Consider the following 17,189-nt stretch of genomic DNA (forward strand, 5'->3'; position numbering starts at 1 on the left):
TAATTAGGATTTGTATTATTTCTTAATTTCTATTAGTTTACTTTTAGAAAGATAAAGATTATAAAAATTTTAGTTAGTTATTAACGATCAAATGAAACAAATGTACAATAACATATTTTATATTATATGCTATATATATTGAAAATAAATAATACTTTAATCTAAACGTTTTATTTAATAAAAAATAATGAATATAACAATTTGCGTTCCGTTCCAAGCCCACATATTTAATATTTAGTATATCATATCAAATGAAAGGTATTACTTTCTGTCACTGTCAATTCTGAGGCAAGTCAACTGTCAAATCAAAGTCAAGGTTCAATCGAGCCACATAAATCTGTACGATTTACCAATTTATATTTCAAAAGAAGTGTATTACAAAATAAATAAAACAAGTATCAAGAATTACCAATACCGTAATAAAGAGGACAATTTTATTTCTTTAATAATCTAAGTAAAAATGTTCTACACTTGAAAATTTGAAGTCAAAATGGTAATTATTGATGGTTGAATATTTTGTTAGTAAATGCTTTTGTATAATAAAAGTTGTTTGTGTTGCAGGAGTCGGATCACTCGAACGGGCCGAGCTCCCCTGTGAAGCATATCGAGGCTAGCGACTATGAGTGAGTTATCAATGTTATCGATATCGCCCATTTCTTTGTTTAAATGTTTGTTTATGATCATTCGATCCTTATCACTAGAATTAGTCGTTTTTTAAATATGAGTACTGGATTGTACGTGTTTGTAAAACCTACATTATATTAAACTAACATAAAAAAAACGAAAATTTTAAAAGGCACTTCCTATTTAAAATTTGTAATAAAATGATTAATTGTTATATGACTAATTATTTTAATTACTGTATCATTAAAAATAAAAGGTTGCTAATAACTCAATTTTTTTTATGCTATTCAAGACAGCATTTATATGAAATTGAATAAACACAAAGACCAAATAAGAATGATGAAATGAGTAGTAAATTCTCAATTTTTATTTTTCTTAGTGCCAGATTAATCCTGATACTTTTCACACCCCATTTGATATTTTAAACTGTGTTGTATGTATGAAGTTAATTTTAATACATATATTAATAAAATTTTCCTTTATACTTGTATATAATTCATGACTAATTTTAGTTTTCTAAGAATTGTGACTTGCAAGTTCTTGCTAAGGTATGACTACTTTAAGTGACAATTGGACACTATTTTATATGAATTTTGGCTTAAAGGGACTGTAATTTTCCTCAACACTTTACCAATGTTTTATATATAAATTAACATTAACAAATATAGATAATAAATATAGTAATGTACCTTTTACATCTCATCATGTGTTATATTCCAGCCTTCAGTTCCCAACATGGAGTATAGATTTCCTGAGGAATGCAGCCTTGCACCTCAGACTGGTGCGGCCACGGAGCCTAGCGTGGGCCATCATGCTCAATGCTCTTCCTGCTCCATCAGGAGATATTATTACAAGGTAACACCCATATTTTTATGTTCATCTTTTAAAATTTTTGTACACATAATGTGTAGACACAAACTATCTCATGATACTTATGTATATCATGGATACCTTATGATTAACTAATAGATAGCATTTCTTAGTATTCTTATAAGAATAAAATATATTCACTTACTGAGATTACTTAACTAAATTGTGTTGTAGAGCAAATATACAAACTACAGAGTGCTAAAAATATAAAATATCTTTTTTACTTAGAGTTACTACAGAAATTATAGACTAAAATCCAAATGTAATGCTCTAATGTAACAATATAATTATTCTGCATCTGCATAATTGCAAAACAGGAAAACGAGGTTTTACATTTTTATTTAAAACCACTAAAATTTGTAATTATTACCAATAACAAAGCTGCCAGCCTAACGAGTTTGTCAAATCAACATTTATTCCACAACAACAATTAGTCTTTGTGATAACAGCAATCAGTGATTCGGCCTCTTTTGTTTGATTGTGTTCTAATGCTTTTACTAATGTCCAGATAAAATTATATCTCATGCACTTTATAAATTAACATTTAAAATTGTATGTTCATGAAATATTCAATTGCTTATGAGAAAGCTATAGAAAGTAGTGCCTAATTATATAGATATGTGTGCTAATTTAGAAGATTTAAACAATTAAATTGTTTATGAATGCTGTCTGACTTTTATACTTGGTAATGTGTATGTATGAAAGGTAGAACCTTAGTTCTATAGAGAGTTATACAGAAGTCCATGGGAGTTATTAATGGCTTGTTTCGTTTTGTTTCAGTATCAAATCACACAGAAATTTCTACGATGACTTGAAAGAGAAGCTCTCTATGGACCCCAGAGCCGTGATCGGCGATGATCCCTTATCGCAAAATGATGAAGTGAGTTATAGTATGCCCCATCACCTCCAAATGCATCTCTCTGTCTCCCTTCCCCAGTTGCAATTTTTCTTATACTTTTTAATCTCTCCAGCTTAGTAAAACCCTTTTTTGTTCTTAATATCAAACAAATTAATACAAATCCCATTTATCTGTATAATGTCATTAAGTTTGTAATCCATATATGAAGCCACAATATATCCCTATAACAAGCCAGTTATCATCTCAATTACATATTCCAGAGCGCATGGAAGCAGCACTTCTGCGACAATGAACTGAAGGCACTGATCCTCCAAGATGTGGTCAGGACCTTTCCAGATGAAGTATACTTCAGGGACAAAGATATCCAGGATCTCATGGTAAGGATACTGAAACTTAATCTATTTCATTATTACTAGTATTTTTGTCATGAACTTTAATCAGCATTTTTGTACGTAAATAGCTTCTGATTCATATGATATCAAGTGGTCGGTGTTGCCAATGGACATCTGTAATTACCCAAAAATATGATAGGAGTCTTAATTAACTAACTAACTTAGAATTAAGATGGCAATAAGGAACCTCTGATGACCTAGTTGTAATGTTGCTCTTGACTTATTGTTGTTATAATAAGGCAAATGTATTAGAGATTTTTAGAAATGCAAAAATAACATTGTAAGGAAGTTTTTTTTTTATAACATAGGAGTAGCAGACGAGCATGCAGTCCACCTGATGGTAAGTAGCTACTTCCGCCCATGGACATCTGTAATCAACCCCAGATAGGATTAGATATTCCTACCTAAGGTCGGCCACAGATGCGCCACTACCCCTGAGGACTAAGCTGGAACGCCTCGGAAAAGTCTGTCTCCCTTACCACACCCTTCAAACCGAAAACAGCAGCGCCTAACACTGCTGTTATTAGGTAGAAATAGATGTGGCGGTGGTGCCGCCAGAGTCGAACCACAAAGGATTCTACCACCTTCAAGTCTACATCCTACATACAATTTAGTCTTAGTCAGCGTCAGGTACTGATATAAATAAACCAATATGTTTCAAAAAACGTCTGTCAAAAATAATGATGATAATAATGTTACCAGGTTCGAATACTGTTCTTCTGGGCGCGGTCACACCCCAGCCCTGGCTACCGTCAGGGCATGCACGAAGTGCTAGCACCCTTGTTATACGAACTGCACTCCGACAGGAAATATGCTCCCGACAATATCAGGTTAGTTTCGGTAAGCATGCTCACAAACTCATATGTTTGTATGTAAATTACATACAATAATAAATGTGCTACATATACAGAAACATAACTTGAACTAAACATACATAAGTGTTACTACAATACTTAGGTTATTTAGAACAATTTTTAAATCCAAAATAAGTGATTATATAACATGTACTTTCTTTTATATTTTTTTTCTATTTATGCGTGATAATTTACTGTTTTCGTTTCTAGTGACACTTTACGATACTACCTGGATACTAACTACCTGGAGCATGACAGCTTGTAAGTACTGTTTTACAATAATTACAACTATAAGCAAAGTTTACAAAAAAACCGGATTTAAGATTTTTTATTGAACTTGTCCGTAACTCCATAGTTACCATACAAAAAGAAATTATTGGCTAACAAATTAGAAACATCTTCTTAATTGTCATGCTTTACCATTTTTAAACCAAAAAAAAAACAATATGATACAATGACAATAAACAATTTAGATACATTCACCTTAAAGTTGATTATTCTTTCAATGATCTATACAATCTATCACCAGGTTGCATAAAGTAAGCACACCACTATGTCTATATGATTATAAATAGCAAATTCATTCTAGCATGCTATTCAGCGCGGTGATGAAGGGTGTGGAGCGGTTCTACTCCACGGGGGACGTCGTGCCCACATCCTGCGGCAGGTTGCCCATTTCTAAGTCTGTTCACGTGAGTAATGCAATTAAAATGATTCATGTAAAATAGTACTAGCAATTTCAATTGATTTATTAGTTTTTATCTTTGTTACTCTAGCTGACTTGAAAAAATCATTTTATATACAATATGATTACATCGATTGACTAGTTATTGTAAGAACTGAATGTAAATTTATTGAAGAATTTAATGTGTAATCGATATAGTGTAATCGACGGTACAATTTGGTAGATGGTACAATGTAATAAACGGTACATTATAGAAGACAGTGCCACGTAGTGGCGGTACAATGTAGTAGATAGTACAATATAGTAGGTGGTACAGTATAGAAGACGGTACAATGTAGTGGACGGTACAGTGTAGTAGACGGTACAGTATAGTAGGTGGTACAGTATAGAAAACGGTACAATGTAGTGGACGGTACAGTGTAGTAGACGGTACAGTATAGAAGATGGTACAGTATAGAAGACGGTACAATGTAGTGGACGGTACAGTGTAGTAGACGGTACAGTATAGAAGATGGTACAGTATAGAAGACGGTACAATGTAGTGGACAGTACAGTGTAGTAGACGGTACAGTATAGAAGATGGTACAGTATAGAAAACGGTACAATGTAGTGGACGGTACAGTGTAGTAGACGGTACAGTATAGAAGATGGTACAGTATAGAAGACGGTACAATGTAGTGGACGGTACAGTGTAGTAGACGGTACAGTATAGAAGATGGTACAGTATAGAAGACGGTACAATGTAGTGGACGGTACAGTGTAGTAGACGGTACAGTATAGAAGATGGTACAGTATAGAAGACGGTACAATGTAGTGGACGGTACAGTGTAGTAGACGGTACAGTATAGAAGATGGTACAGTATAGAAGACGGTACAATGTAGTGGACGGTACAGTGTAGTAGACGGTACAGTATAGAAGATGGTACAGTATAGAAGACGGTACAATGTAGTGGACGGTACAGTGTAGTAGACGGTACAGTATAGAAGATGGTACAGTATAGAAGACGGTACAATGTAGTAGACAGTACAGTATAGTAGACAGTACATTGCAGAGGACGGTGCAGTATAGTAATGCGCATGGATAAGGAATGCTCTTAGAGTCTGCACTCTTATTTATTTTACATGAAAAATATTCACAGTAATCATAAGACGTTTTAGATACGGAGCTCGATGATTTTTTTACAAAGTTACAACTAAGCACATCGTACAACGTGGCGGATGGTGCACATTGTTTTCAAAATACACGAGATTTCTTTACAAAGCTACAACTAAGCACATCCTAAAACGTGGCGGATGGTGCACATTGTTTTCAAAATACACGAGATTTCTTTACAAAGCTACAACTAAGCACATCGTAAAACGTGGCGGATGGTGCACATTGTTTTCAAAATACACGAGATTTCTTTACAAAGCTACAACTAAGCACATCGTAAAACGTGGCGGATGGTGCACATTGTTTTCAAAATGCACGAGATTTCTTTACAAAGCTACAACTAAGCACATCGTAAAACGTGGCGGATGGTGCACATTGTTTTCAAAATGCACGAGATTTCTTTACAAAGCTACAACTAAGCACATCGTAAAACGTGGCGGATGGTGCACATTGTTTTCAAAATGCACGAGATTTCTTTACAAAGCTACAACTAAGCACATCGTAAAACGTGGCGGATGGTGCACATTGTTTTCAAAATGCACGAGATTTCTTTACAAAGCTACAACTAAGCACATCGTAAAACGTGGCGGGTGGTGCACATTATGTCCAAAAAGACCTGAGATTTTTTTTTAAAGCTATAACTAAGCTAATGAAACATCTCCTTTGTTAAATAATTGTAATGTGTAGACGATACAATGTAGTGGACGGTACAGCGCATGGATAGGAAAGAGTTGTAGGATCTGCAGTCTGTACCCTTATATAGATATATGAAAAGTATTCCCAGCAATTGTAGTGGACGAAAACAATGTTAATCCTATTAAAAAAAATACAAGGCTAAAGTGTAGTGGATGATATATTCGGTTGTGTCGGCAGAGCCAGAACGAGGTGGTGCGGTACCTGGAGGCGGTGCGCGAGCAGTGGCTGCGGCGCCTCGACGCCGAGCTGGCCGCGCACCTCGCGCGCTGCGGCGTCGCGCTCGAGCTGTTCGGCATGTCAGACACCGTTGCTTATTTGCTTGGGTTTATTAGTGACGGGTTTGGAAAAGCTACTTACTTTGCTATGATTTATTGATTCAGATTCAATGAGATTATGACGATACAATATAGATAGATTGAGTACGCGCGTCGCGTTAGACAATGGGCATGATGACAAATTTTGAAGTCCCCTGCTATAATGTAGGTACATGTCTACTGATTCCAAAAATCGTTTTATTTCGACAATAAATTCAGTATTAACGGAAATTGCATTTTTAAAACAAATTTTGAATTAAGCGCGAAAACGCTCACGGGTGTCATGGCGTCCGCGAGTGACGTCACGCTTCAATATCCCATAGAAAAATTCAAGCAACACGGTGACACGCCAAAATGACGTCATTTCGCCCCGATTAGCATTTTAGACAAGATGGCTGACTGCATTATTTTATACTTTTATTTTATTGAAAATATAATGAATCCTAAAGTTTTTATTAAAACTGGGCTATTTTTGAGAATGCTTTCAACATATTGTTTTTAAGTAAATCATTTATTCTTAGATTTTTTAATACTGTCATCATGCCCATTAAATGCATACTGAGGTAAATTGCTTATGAAGACCGCGTGCGGGACCCACAATGCTGACAAAACAATAATTGTTATATGTACAGTATTAGCCCATACAGGTTTAATGTGGGAAAAAATAGTCGTTTATTTAAATGCTGTTTCCTTGTTAGAAATGTGACATTAAATTATCATAAATTAAATATCTTGTAGTAGTTTGGTGTTTTATGTAATTATATTCTATTAAGAGGTTGGATTACTATAAAATCCTACATTTTTTGCTACATGTACATTGTACATAACATAAATTAACATAACCATTATATTTATATCTTTCTTTTTTAAATTTTTTTTAGCCGTTGGCTTCGTTTGCTCTTCGGGCGCGAGTTTCCCCGCTCCGAGATACCACACTTATGGGGATTCCTATTCTCCGATGGACCCTCGCTAGCTAATATACATTATCTCATCGTGGCCATGTTGATCTCCATTCGTGACACACGTGAGTATGAATAATATTATTATTTTAAGTAACTTATTGTATGAGAATTTAAAATTTAAAGTTCGCCAAGTATGTGGTGGTATAAGGTAAGACATCCTTAAGACCTGGCCAAACTGAACGCGTACTCTAGCGCCGCATACGGCGTAATTTACGCCGCGTTCTAGCGCCGCGTACTTGGACGCCACACAGACTACATTTACGCGGCGCTAAACAACGTGTTAATTTCAAAATCGACACATTGATTGGTCTCACATATCGTTGGTTGTTTCTGGGCAATAGATTCGCTATTTAGATGTTGAGTGATTCAGATGTGGAAGAATTATTAAGTTTGTGTGCTGTTTGGCTGGGCCTTTAGTTACTTACTTTATATATAAATAAACATGCATCTATATTTCTTCTTATTTGCGGCTACAGTGCTGCAGAGCGACGCGGGCGGCGTGCTGGCGACGCTGATGCGGCCCGTGGCGGCGGGCGCGGCGCACGCCTGCGCGCTCGCGCTGCACCTGCGCGCGCCGCTGCGACACGCGCGCCCGCCCCCGCCCCCGCCCCCAGCGTGAGTGTCGCACACTGCAGGGCGCGCGCCCGCCCCGAGCGTGAGTGTCGCACACTGCAGGGCGCGCGCCCGCCCCCGCCCCGAGCGTGAGTGTCGCACACTGCAGGGCGCGCGCCCGCCCCCGCCCCCAGCGTGAGTGTCGCACACTGCAGGGCGCGCGCCCGCCCCGAGCGTGAGTGTCGCACACTGCAGGGCGCGCGCCCGCCCCCGCCCCGAGCGTGAGTGTCGCACACTGCAGGGCGCGCGCCCGCCCCCGCCCCCGCCCCCAGCGTGAGTGTCGCACACTGCAGGGCGCGCGCCCGCCCCCGCCCCCAGCGTGAGTGTCGCACACTGCAGGGCGCGCGCCCGCTCCCGCCCCCAGCGTGAGTGTCGCACACTGCAGGGCGCGCGCCCGCCCCGAGCGTGAGTGTCGCACACTGCAGGGCGCGCGCCCGCCCCCGCCCCGAGCGTGAGTGTCGCACACTGCAGGGCGCGCGCCCGCCCCCGCCCCCGCCCCCAGCGTGAGTGTCGCACACTGCAGGGCGCGCGCCCGCCCCCGCCCCCAGCGTGAGTGTCGCACACTGCAGGGCGCGCGCCCGCCCCGAGCGTGAGTGTCGCACACTGCAGGGCGCGCGCCCGCCCCCGCCCCGAGCGTGAGTGTCGCACACTGCAGGGCGCGCGCCCGCCCCCGCCCCCAGCGTGAGTGTCGCACACTGCAGGGCGCGCGCCCGCCCCGAGCGTGAGTGTCGCACACTGCAGGGCGCGCGCCCGCCCCCGCCCCGAGCGTGAGTGTCGCACACTGCAGGGCGCGCGCCCGCCCCCGCCCCCGCCCCCAGCGTGAGTGTCGCACACTGCAGGGCGCGCGCCCGCCCCCGCCCCCAGCGTGAGTGTCGCACACTGCAGGGCGCGCGCCCGCCCCCGCCCCCAGCGTGAGTGTCGCACACTGCAGGGCGCGCGCCCGCCCCGAGCGTGAGTGTCGCACACTGCAGGGCGCGCGCCCGCCCCCGCCCCGAGCGTGAGTGTCGCACACTGCAGGGCGCGCGCCCGCCCCCGCCCCCGCCCCCAGCGTGAGTGTCGCACACTGCAGGGCGCGCGCCCGCCCCCGCCCCCAGCGTGAGTGTCGCACACTGCAGGGCGCGCGCCCGCCCCGAGCGTGAGTGTCGCACACTGCAGGGCGCGCGCCCGCCCCCGCCCCGAGCGTGAGTGTCGCACACTGCAGGGCGCGCGCCCGCCCCCGCCCCCGCCCCCAGCGTGAGTGTCGCACACTGCAGGGCGCGCGCCCGCCCCCGCCCCCAGCGTGAGTGTCGCACACTGCAGGGCGCGCGCCCGCCCCGAGCGTGAGTGTCGCACACTGCAGGGCGCGCGCCCGCCCCCGCCCCGAGCGTGAGTGTCGCACACTGCAGGGCGCGCGCCCGCCCCCGCCCCCGCCCCCAGCGTGAGTGTCGCACACTGCAGGGCGCGCGCCCGCCCCGAGCGTGAGTGTCGCACACTGCAGGGCGCGCGCCCGCCCCCGCCCCGAGCGTGAGTGTCGCACACTGCAGGGCGCGCGCCCGCCCCGAGCGTGAGTGTCGCACACTGCAGGGCGCGCGCCCGCCCCCGCCCCGAGCGTGAGTGTCGCACACTGCAGGGCGCGCGCCCGCCCCCGCCCCCGCCCCCAGCGTGAGTGTCGCACACTGCAGGGCGCGCGCCCGCCCCGAGCGTGAGTGTCGCACACTGCAGGGCGCGCGCCCGCCCCGAGCGTGAGTGTCGCACACTGCAGGGCGCGCGCCCGCCCCCGCCCCGAGCGTGAGTGTCGCACACTGCAGGGCGCGCGCCCGCCCCGAGCGTGAGTGTCGCACACTGCAGGGCGCGCGCCCGCCCCCGCCCCCAGCGTGAGTGTCGCACACTGCAGGGCGCGCGCCCGCCCCGAGCGTGAGTGTCGCACACTGCAGGGCGCGCGCCCGCCCCCGCCCCGAGCGTGAGTGTCGCACACTGCAGGGCGCGCGCCCGCCCCCGCCCCCGCCCCCAGCGTGAGTGTCGCACACTGCAGGGCGCGCGCCCGCCCCCGCCCCCAGCGTGAGTGTCGCACACTGCAGGGCGCGCGCCCGCCCCGAGCGTGAGTGTCGCACACTGCAGGGCGCGCGCCCGCCCCCGCCCCGAGCGTGAGTGTCGCACACTGCAGGGCGCGCGCCCGCCCCCGCCCCCGCCCCCAGCGTGAGTGTCGCACACTGCAGGGCGCGCGCCCGCCCCGAGCGTGAGTGTCGCACACTGCAGGGCGCGCGCCCGCCCCCGCCCCGAGCGTGAGTGTCGCACACTGCAGGGCGCGCGCCCGCCCCGAGCGTGAGTGTCGCACACTGCAGGGCGCGCGCCCGCCCCCGCCCCGAGCGTGAGTGTCGCACACTGCAGGGCGCGCGCCCGCCCCCGCCCCCGCCCCCAGCGTGAGTGTCGCACACTGCAGGGCGCGCGCCCGCCCCGAGCGTGAGTGTCGCACACTGCAGGGCGCGCGCCCGCCCCGAGCGTGAGTGTCGCACACTGCAGGGCGCGCGCCCGCCCCCGCCCCGAGCGTGAGTGTCGCACACTGCAGGGCGCGCGCCCGCCCCGAGCGTGAGTGTCGCACACTGCAGGGCGCGCGCCCGCCCCCGCCCCGAGCGTGAGTGTCGCACACTGCAGGGCGCGCGCCCGCCCCGAGCGTGAGTGTCGCACACTGCAGGGCGCGCGCCCGCCCCCGCCCCGAGCGTGAGTGTCGCACACTGCAGGGCGCGCGCCCGCCCCCGCCCCGAGCGTGAGTGTCGCACACTGCAGGGCGCGCGCCCGCCCCGAGCGTGAGTGTCGCACACTGCAGGGCGCGCGCCCGCCCCCGCCCCGAGCGTGAGTGTCGCACACTGCAGGGCGCGCGCCCGCCCCGAGCGTGAGTGTCGCACACTGCAGGGCGCGCGCCCGCCCCCGCCCCGAGCGTGAGTGTCGCACACTGCAGGGCGCGCGCCCGCCCCCGCCCCCGCCCCGAGCGTGAGTGTCGCACACTGCAGGGCGCGCGCCAGCCCCGAGCGTGAGTGTCGCACACTGCAGGGCGCGCGCCCGCCCCCGCCCCGAGCGTGAGTGTCGCACACTGCAGGGCGCGCGCCCGCCCCGAGCGTGAGTGTCGCACACTGCAGGGCGCGCGCCCGCCCCCGCCCCGAGCGTGAGTGTCGCACACTGCAGGGCGCGCGCCCGCCCCGAGCGTGAGTGTCGCACACTGCAGGGCGCGCGCCCGCCCCCGCCCCGAGCGTGAGTGTCGCACACTGCAGGGCGCGCGCCCGCCCCGAGCGTGAGTGTCGCACACTGCAGGGCGCGCGCCCGCCCCCGCCCCGAGCGTGAGTGTCGCACACTGCGGGGCGCGCGCCCGCCCCCGCCCCCGCCCCGAGCGTGAGTGTCGCACACTGCAGGGCGCGTGCCGCTGCGACACGCGCGCCCCGGCGACGCCGAGGCGGCCGGTGGCTGACTGTCGAGAATGCTTTAATATTCAGTTTTTTTTAGGTTAGCAGAAATAGGTGTGGCGATGGTGCCGCCGGAATCGAAGCACAAAGGGTTCTACCATCTTCAAAATTCCTTCATTACACTCAGTACACATCGTCTATAAATAATGATTTAATGTTCGCAGGCAACCGGAGTCGCCCTCGCTGTCGACGTCGACATCCGAGTGCGGCGCGTGGGGCTGGGAGGGGCTGGAGCAGGCGGCGGAGGGCGTGGCGGACGGGGCGGGCGGGTCGTCGTCGGGGTCGGAGGGCGTGGCGGAGGGCGGCGACGTGGCGCGCTCGCTGGCGGCGCTGGCGCTGCTGCGCGCGCGGCTGCCGCCCGCCGCCGCCGCGCTGCGCGCCGCGCTGCCCCGCGTGCCGCCGCAGGCCGCGCTGCCGCTGCAACAGATCATGCAGGTACACACACACACACACACACCACACACAGTCACGTAGGTTCGTTATCACGTACAATACTGTACGCAACAGATCATGCAAGTAAGTACGCACACATGCACAACACACAATCATGTAGGTGCCCTAAAACGTACAATACTCTACGCACTACAGCAAATCAAGCAGATACATGGTATACAGAGTGAATTTTTCAAACGGGCCTTCAGGACCAAATCCCAAACTATAAGTATTGGCGAAAAATGCTAAAAGGAGATACGAGGACGATTTTGATAAAAACTAAAACTGCATCATTACTTTTTTAAAATATCTTTTTTTCCTAGCCGGTATCGAACGAGTTCATTTTGAAAAAAAAAATACACCCTCTATATTATTCCACTATCTTATAGTGTCGCTTATCAAATTCTGGGAAGTAATGTTATGTGACAAATTAAAGGAAAAGGTAAATTTTAAAGAAAATACATATTTTTCCATACTTTGGCATACTAATCCTTAAGGATTATATGAAAAATTCACCTGTATATACAAGGTGAATTTTTCAAATAGGCTTTCAGTAACTCCTTTCAGCGTTTTTCGCTAATCCTTACAGTTTCGGATTTGGACCTGAAGACCCGTTTGAAAAATTCAGCCTGTATACTAAATGAAGTAGATAAACGGTACACCAAAATACTATACAATAAGTATGTCCTCGTCGACGTCATCAAGCTATTGCTGTCCCGATGCTGGCCACTGTTCTCCTCACGAAGTGAGAGAGATTACACCAAAATCCACTGCTGGTCAAGTACGAATTCTACTCTTAACTTGAGCGTTAACAAAACCCCATCTGTAATAGACACGTTATTCGTTTATATCTTCTTTCAAATGTTAACACATTATATTCGTTCTAGTTGGCAGCCTTGCTCCAATGCCGAAACCACGCGTTAATAGACGTGGAGACGGCCCTCGAAGCCGCCGAGAACCAACCGACAGATGAAGTTGGCAGGAAACAGCTGGTGCCAGTCTCGTTGGCCGCCCGCCTCAGACAGACGAACAAGCAAACAAACGTACAAACGAGCAAGCAAGCGAAGATACCGCGAAAAGTGAAGGAAGTGCCCTTGAAAGTGTTTCACCAAATAGAGTGTGACAGCACGAGCGATCTGCCATTCTTAGACCCGCTTCGGCTTCGGACAGAATGACTACGCCGCAAAATTATGCTCTACAGCTACTACCATTAGTGTATGCTTTGGGCATAGTTTAAATAGCAAAACAACTGCCTTATACAATATAGTAAAGTGAAATGAGATAATAAAACAGATCTCCTACGACATAGTAACTAGAAAGTGAGCGTGTTCAGATTATCTCGAGTTTACAATTCGTGAAATTCGTACAAAATGCAATAGTATGGTTTAGGATCGGTAGCGCCACCTGTTATAGAGTAGTGAAATACGTTCCGAGAAGAGCACTACCTCAAACCGGAGCGTTGAAATGTGCAAATTGAAAGTAAACTGACTTATATTTTATAGTTACCAAATAGTGTTATTTTGCATTATGCATATTGCTGTAGGTTTATTTCTGTGCTATAAGTATGTGACGAAGTGTTAAAACTAAGGTTAAGGTAAAACTAGTATGTGATCTATACATAAAAGATGTTTATATTATATTATATTAATAATTAATATAAGTTCAGAAGCCACTCGGCTACTCTTTATAATCTTTATAAACAAAGTTAGTATTATTTTGATTTTTATTATATTCTTGTGTACAAATTAAATCTATAATGACACTGTATATAATACATGTATCTTTCTATACTTTTTTGTCATTGTAAAATTGAACTATATCTCTTACTCTAACCGTTATTTGTATATGTCTAGAGAAAAATGTAAATGAACAAAATATAAGCAAAAGACATGCATTAAAAAAATACTGAATTTCATAATTTTATTACGGTTTATATGTATTATACATTAAACAAGAATTGTATAATTATACATGTTTGTATTAAATATTGATTATAGTTGGCTTTTGTTATTTTTTTTAATATTTTTAAGTATTCTATGTTATATGTCCAGGCTCAATTATAACTAATTAAGTCACAATTTAATTTTTGCAAAGACAATATCAGCTAATCTCATAAAAATATGTATAATAACGAGTGCTTACTACCTCGTAATGACTTTGTTGTGGATTACAAATGTAAATATTATTGTTACAAAATATTTTTGTATCATAAAATGCATAATGCTTCATGTGCAATAAAATGATTTACAATATGAAGATCGACTCTATTTTTTTGTAATTTTGTGCATCTTCCCCTGTTATATTCTCACTCACAGACTTATTTTTCCAAAACATTAAAGCGCCGCCGCTAGGGATATGTAAAAAAACAGCAATATAAATGGAATCTTCTCAATCTTCTAGAAACAATCATTTTTTTTAACTGAATCATTACTAGTAGCCCCGAAAAATTCTATTTATACATTATTGAAGTAAATAATATTATTATTAATTAAAATTGATTATTTTAAGAATCGATCAGATGCGGATGCCCGTCCTGCGTATCTGCGCAAGTATAACTCTTTCTCATGATTATACTCCGATTTTGTCAGAGTATATATTTGATAACAAATAATAATAATAGAATCACAGTTTATTTCACACAAGTTTTGAAGAAAAGTGTATATAAATAAAATCATTTATGGCAATGTTGACGTGTCTGTCCGTCGTGTATATGTCATATATTTTTATGACTGACGTGACATAAGGCATTCGTGACAAAAGTAATACGTCAAATTAATTCGTCAAAACAAGAAGTCAAGATTTTACAAACAAATAGTAAATTAAATTATTCTTTAATGGCACAATTATCTTAGTTCATCGTACACGAAGGGTTAATTAGAATATCGAATATACAATGGCAGAGGCCGTGAAAGACAATGATAATCCACTTAACATCGATGGAAGTAATTTCAACTCTGAATTGTACCTCGATGGCCTAATGAAATGTGCAAATTTACGACAAGTTATGGATAAAGAAGCAGAAGTGGTCACGCAGTGCCAGTTCTTACAGTCGGAGATGCAAACCCTCGTTTACGAAAATTATAACAAATTTATATCAGCCACGGAAACTGTACGTAAAATGCGTTCTGATTTCCAAATAATGCAAGAGGAAATGAACAAGCTCAGTGAGAATATCAATAAAATAACTACTTTCAGCTCCCAAATATCGGAGACGCTAAAAGAAAGTGGCAATAACGTAAACAGACTGTGTGGTACCCGACAGCTGTTAGACAAATTGCAATTTTTATTCCTGCTTCCTACTCAACTAAATAAAGCAATTGAAGAGTGTCGTTATGTAGACGCAGTGCACGACTACACCCACGCTCAACGAGTTCTACAAAAATATGGCAACCAGCCCTCGTTTCAGAGCATTCAGACAGAATGTTCTGAAATCATCTACGGCTTAAAGAAAACTTTGAGGGAGCGTCTTCTCAGTCCCAGCACATCTGCCTCCGAGTTGGCAGAAAGTGTTGGACTTCTTAGACAACTGCAGGAAACAGATGCCTCCTTGCAGGATATCTTCTTAAGTTGTGCAGAGAGTCGTCTAGACCAACACCTGACTTGCCTCAGTGGAATGGTTGAAAACACAGACATTCTTGAATGGGTTGAAAAATGCAATAGTACTTTATTAGCAGATCTGGGAATAGTTATATCTTGTTATAATGATATGTTTCAAGACAGAGAGAATGTGAATCTGCCAGAATTTGCAGACAAAGTAATGTCACAGGTATTCCATCTTTTTGAGGAAGTTATAAAACGACCAGAGAATTCTGGCACAGAGATACTAATCCGAGGATTGGACAAGTTCTTTAGAAAGCTACAAGCAATGTCTGAGATCATTTCCAGTGACACTATATCTACAAGAGCTTTAGATGTGGTAGTTCAATGCATACAGCATAAAGCAACCATGCAATACAAAAACATCCAGGCACAGTTTAAAGAAAATTTAATGAGAGTGAGGCAGTCTCTGGCCAGCAAGGGCACAGAAACCACAGATTTGAAGGACATTCTCAATTCATTACAAGTCCATTTGATGCAGAAAATTCAAGCATCTCTCCTAGATCTCATGGCATTCTTACAAAACAATCTATCCTTTGGTTTAAAGCCATGGTGCGCTCAAGCAGTAGCAAACAGTTGTTGGACAGTTATATCTGAAACTTTGATCAATCTCTCAGACATGGTCAAGCAAATGTCTAAAATACAGACCTCTAATAACATTCCATTTGAATTACTTTTAATTTTAGCTAAATTATGTTTGGAAACGCAGGAAACTGGGGTATCAACACTTTACAAACATCTAGAGAAACTTCTCGAAGAAGCAGCTCCTGGTTTAACAATGGAGACCAAGGATACTAATGCTGTGATGGTCCACCTCTCGACAGCTGCGCAATCAGCGTTAGACTCTGAAGTAGTTTTTATTGGACAGACAGCTGCGCAAATGTTAAGGGTTTCAGTTTTAGCGCGCGATTGGTTGAGAGCGCCCGAGCCGCGCGGGCCGAGGGCCGTGTGCCGCCGCGTCGTGGAGACGCTCGCGAGCGCCGACAGCGCTGCGTCACAACTGTTTCCAACGAGCGTCAAACCCTCCAGCGACTCTAGCCGACGAACGATATGGTCGCGAGCGCCTTCGTCCTTTTCACCTATAAATAGAATATTTTCTGAGAGAATCGAAGTGTTTAGCCCTGCTGGTGCAGATAGGGCTGCCTTATCCAACGGCGCTTTAAAGGTAGCTCTGAAAGCGCTAGTAGAGTGCGTCCGATTACGGACATTTAGCAGACACGGCCTGCAACAGTTGCAAGTCGACGTTCATTTCCTTCAACAGCGACTGTCGTGTATGGGGAATGATGAGCGTTTACTGAATGCATTGTTGGAAGATGCACTCTCATCTGCGCAACTCAGATGTGTAGACCCTCAGCTAATGGAGCCGAGTATTGTAGACATCATTTGTGAAAGAGGGTAGATCGGAGTTGGCAGACTCACTGCAGTACCAATAGTGCAGACCCAGGAGCGGAGCTCTCAGCTCTACTTTGATTGGTAATTGTTAGTAGTAGATGTTTGTGGTCGGCAGTTAAGTTCACTATTAAGTAGCTATTTATCAAACCACAAGTGTATTGTTATATTATTATTATTTTGGTTGTAAGATAAATTTCAAATGTACTACATTTTTGTTATGTAATATATTTATTGTCAAAAATAATAACTACAAATATATTCTTATAAAATAAACAATATTTTACCACCCTTCCAGCCAAACTAGAAAACAAAC

General features: G+C 45.7%; 2 protein-coding genes across 4 annotated transcripts; both read left to right on the plus strand.

Annotated features, from left to right (window-relative positions):
• Positions 1–284: 284 nt before the first annotated feature.
• On the plus strand, positions 285–13,646 carry TBC1D5 (TBC1 domain family member 5). Of its 3 annotated transcripts, none has more exons than XM_073083909.1 (13): positions 285–493; positions 547–623; positions 1,345–1,479; positions 2,275–2,374; positions 2,614–2,730; positions 3,448–3,575; positions 3,810–3,860; positions 4,189–4,291; positions 6,311–6,471; positions 7,329–7,471; positions 7,886–8,024; positions 11,620–11,890; positions 12,775–13,646. In XM_073083909.1, the coding sequence occupies exons 1-13, from the start codon at positions 491–493 to the stop codon at positions 13,060–13,062; spliced, it is 1,716 nt and encodes a 571-aa protein (XP_072940010.1). In that variant the 5' UTR covers positions 285–490; the 3' UTR covers positions 13,063–13,646. The 3 variants fall into 3 exon arrangements, with proteins under 3 accessions (XP_072940010.1, XP_072940012.1, XP_072940011.1); XM_073083911.1 differs by having other exon boundaries at positions 6,311–6,429; XM_073083910.1 differs by having other exon boundaries at positions 562–623.
• A 987-nt stretch (positions 13,647–14,633) lies between these two features.
• Positions 14,634–17,188, plus strand: Vps51 (vacuolar protein sorting 51). The gene has a single exon (XM_073083452.1). It carries the CDS (start codon positions 14,781–14,783, stop codon positions 16,881–16,883), a length of 2,103 nt encoding a protein of 700 aa, XP_072939553.1. The 5' UTR covers positions 14,634–14,780; the 3' UTR covers positions 16,884–17,188.
• The last annotated feature ends 1 nt before the right edge of the window (position 17,189 follows it).

This window comes from Epargyreus clarus, unplaced genomic scaffold (assembly GCF_041222505.1).
Source record: "Epargyreus clarus isolate Ecla_fem2 unplaced genomic scaffold, WU_Ecla_fem_2.2 ptg000019l, whole genome shotgun sequence".
Classification (NCBI taxonomy): Eukaryota; Metazoa; Arthropoda; class Insecta; order Lepidoptera; family Hesperiidae; genus Epargyreus; species Epargyreus clarus.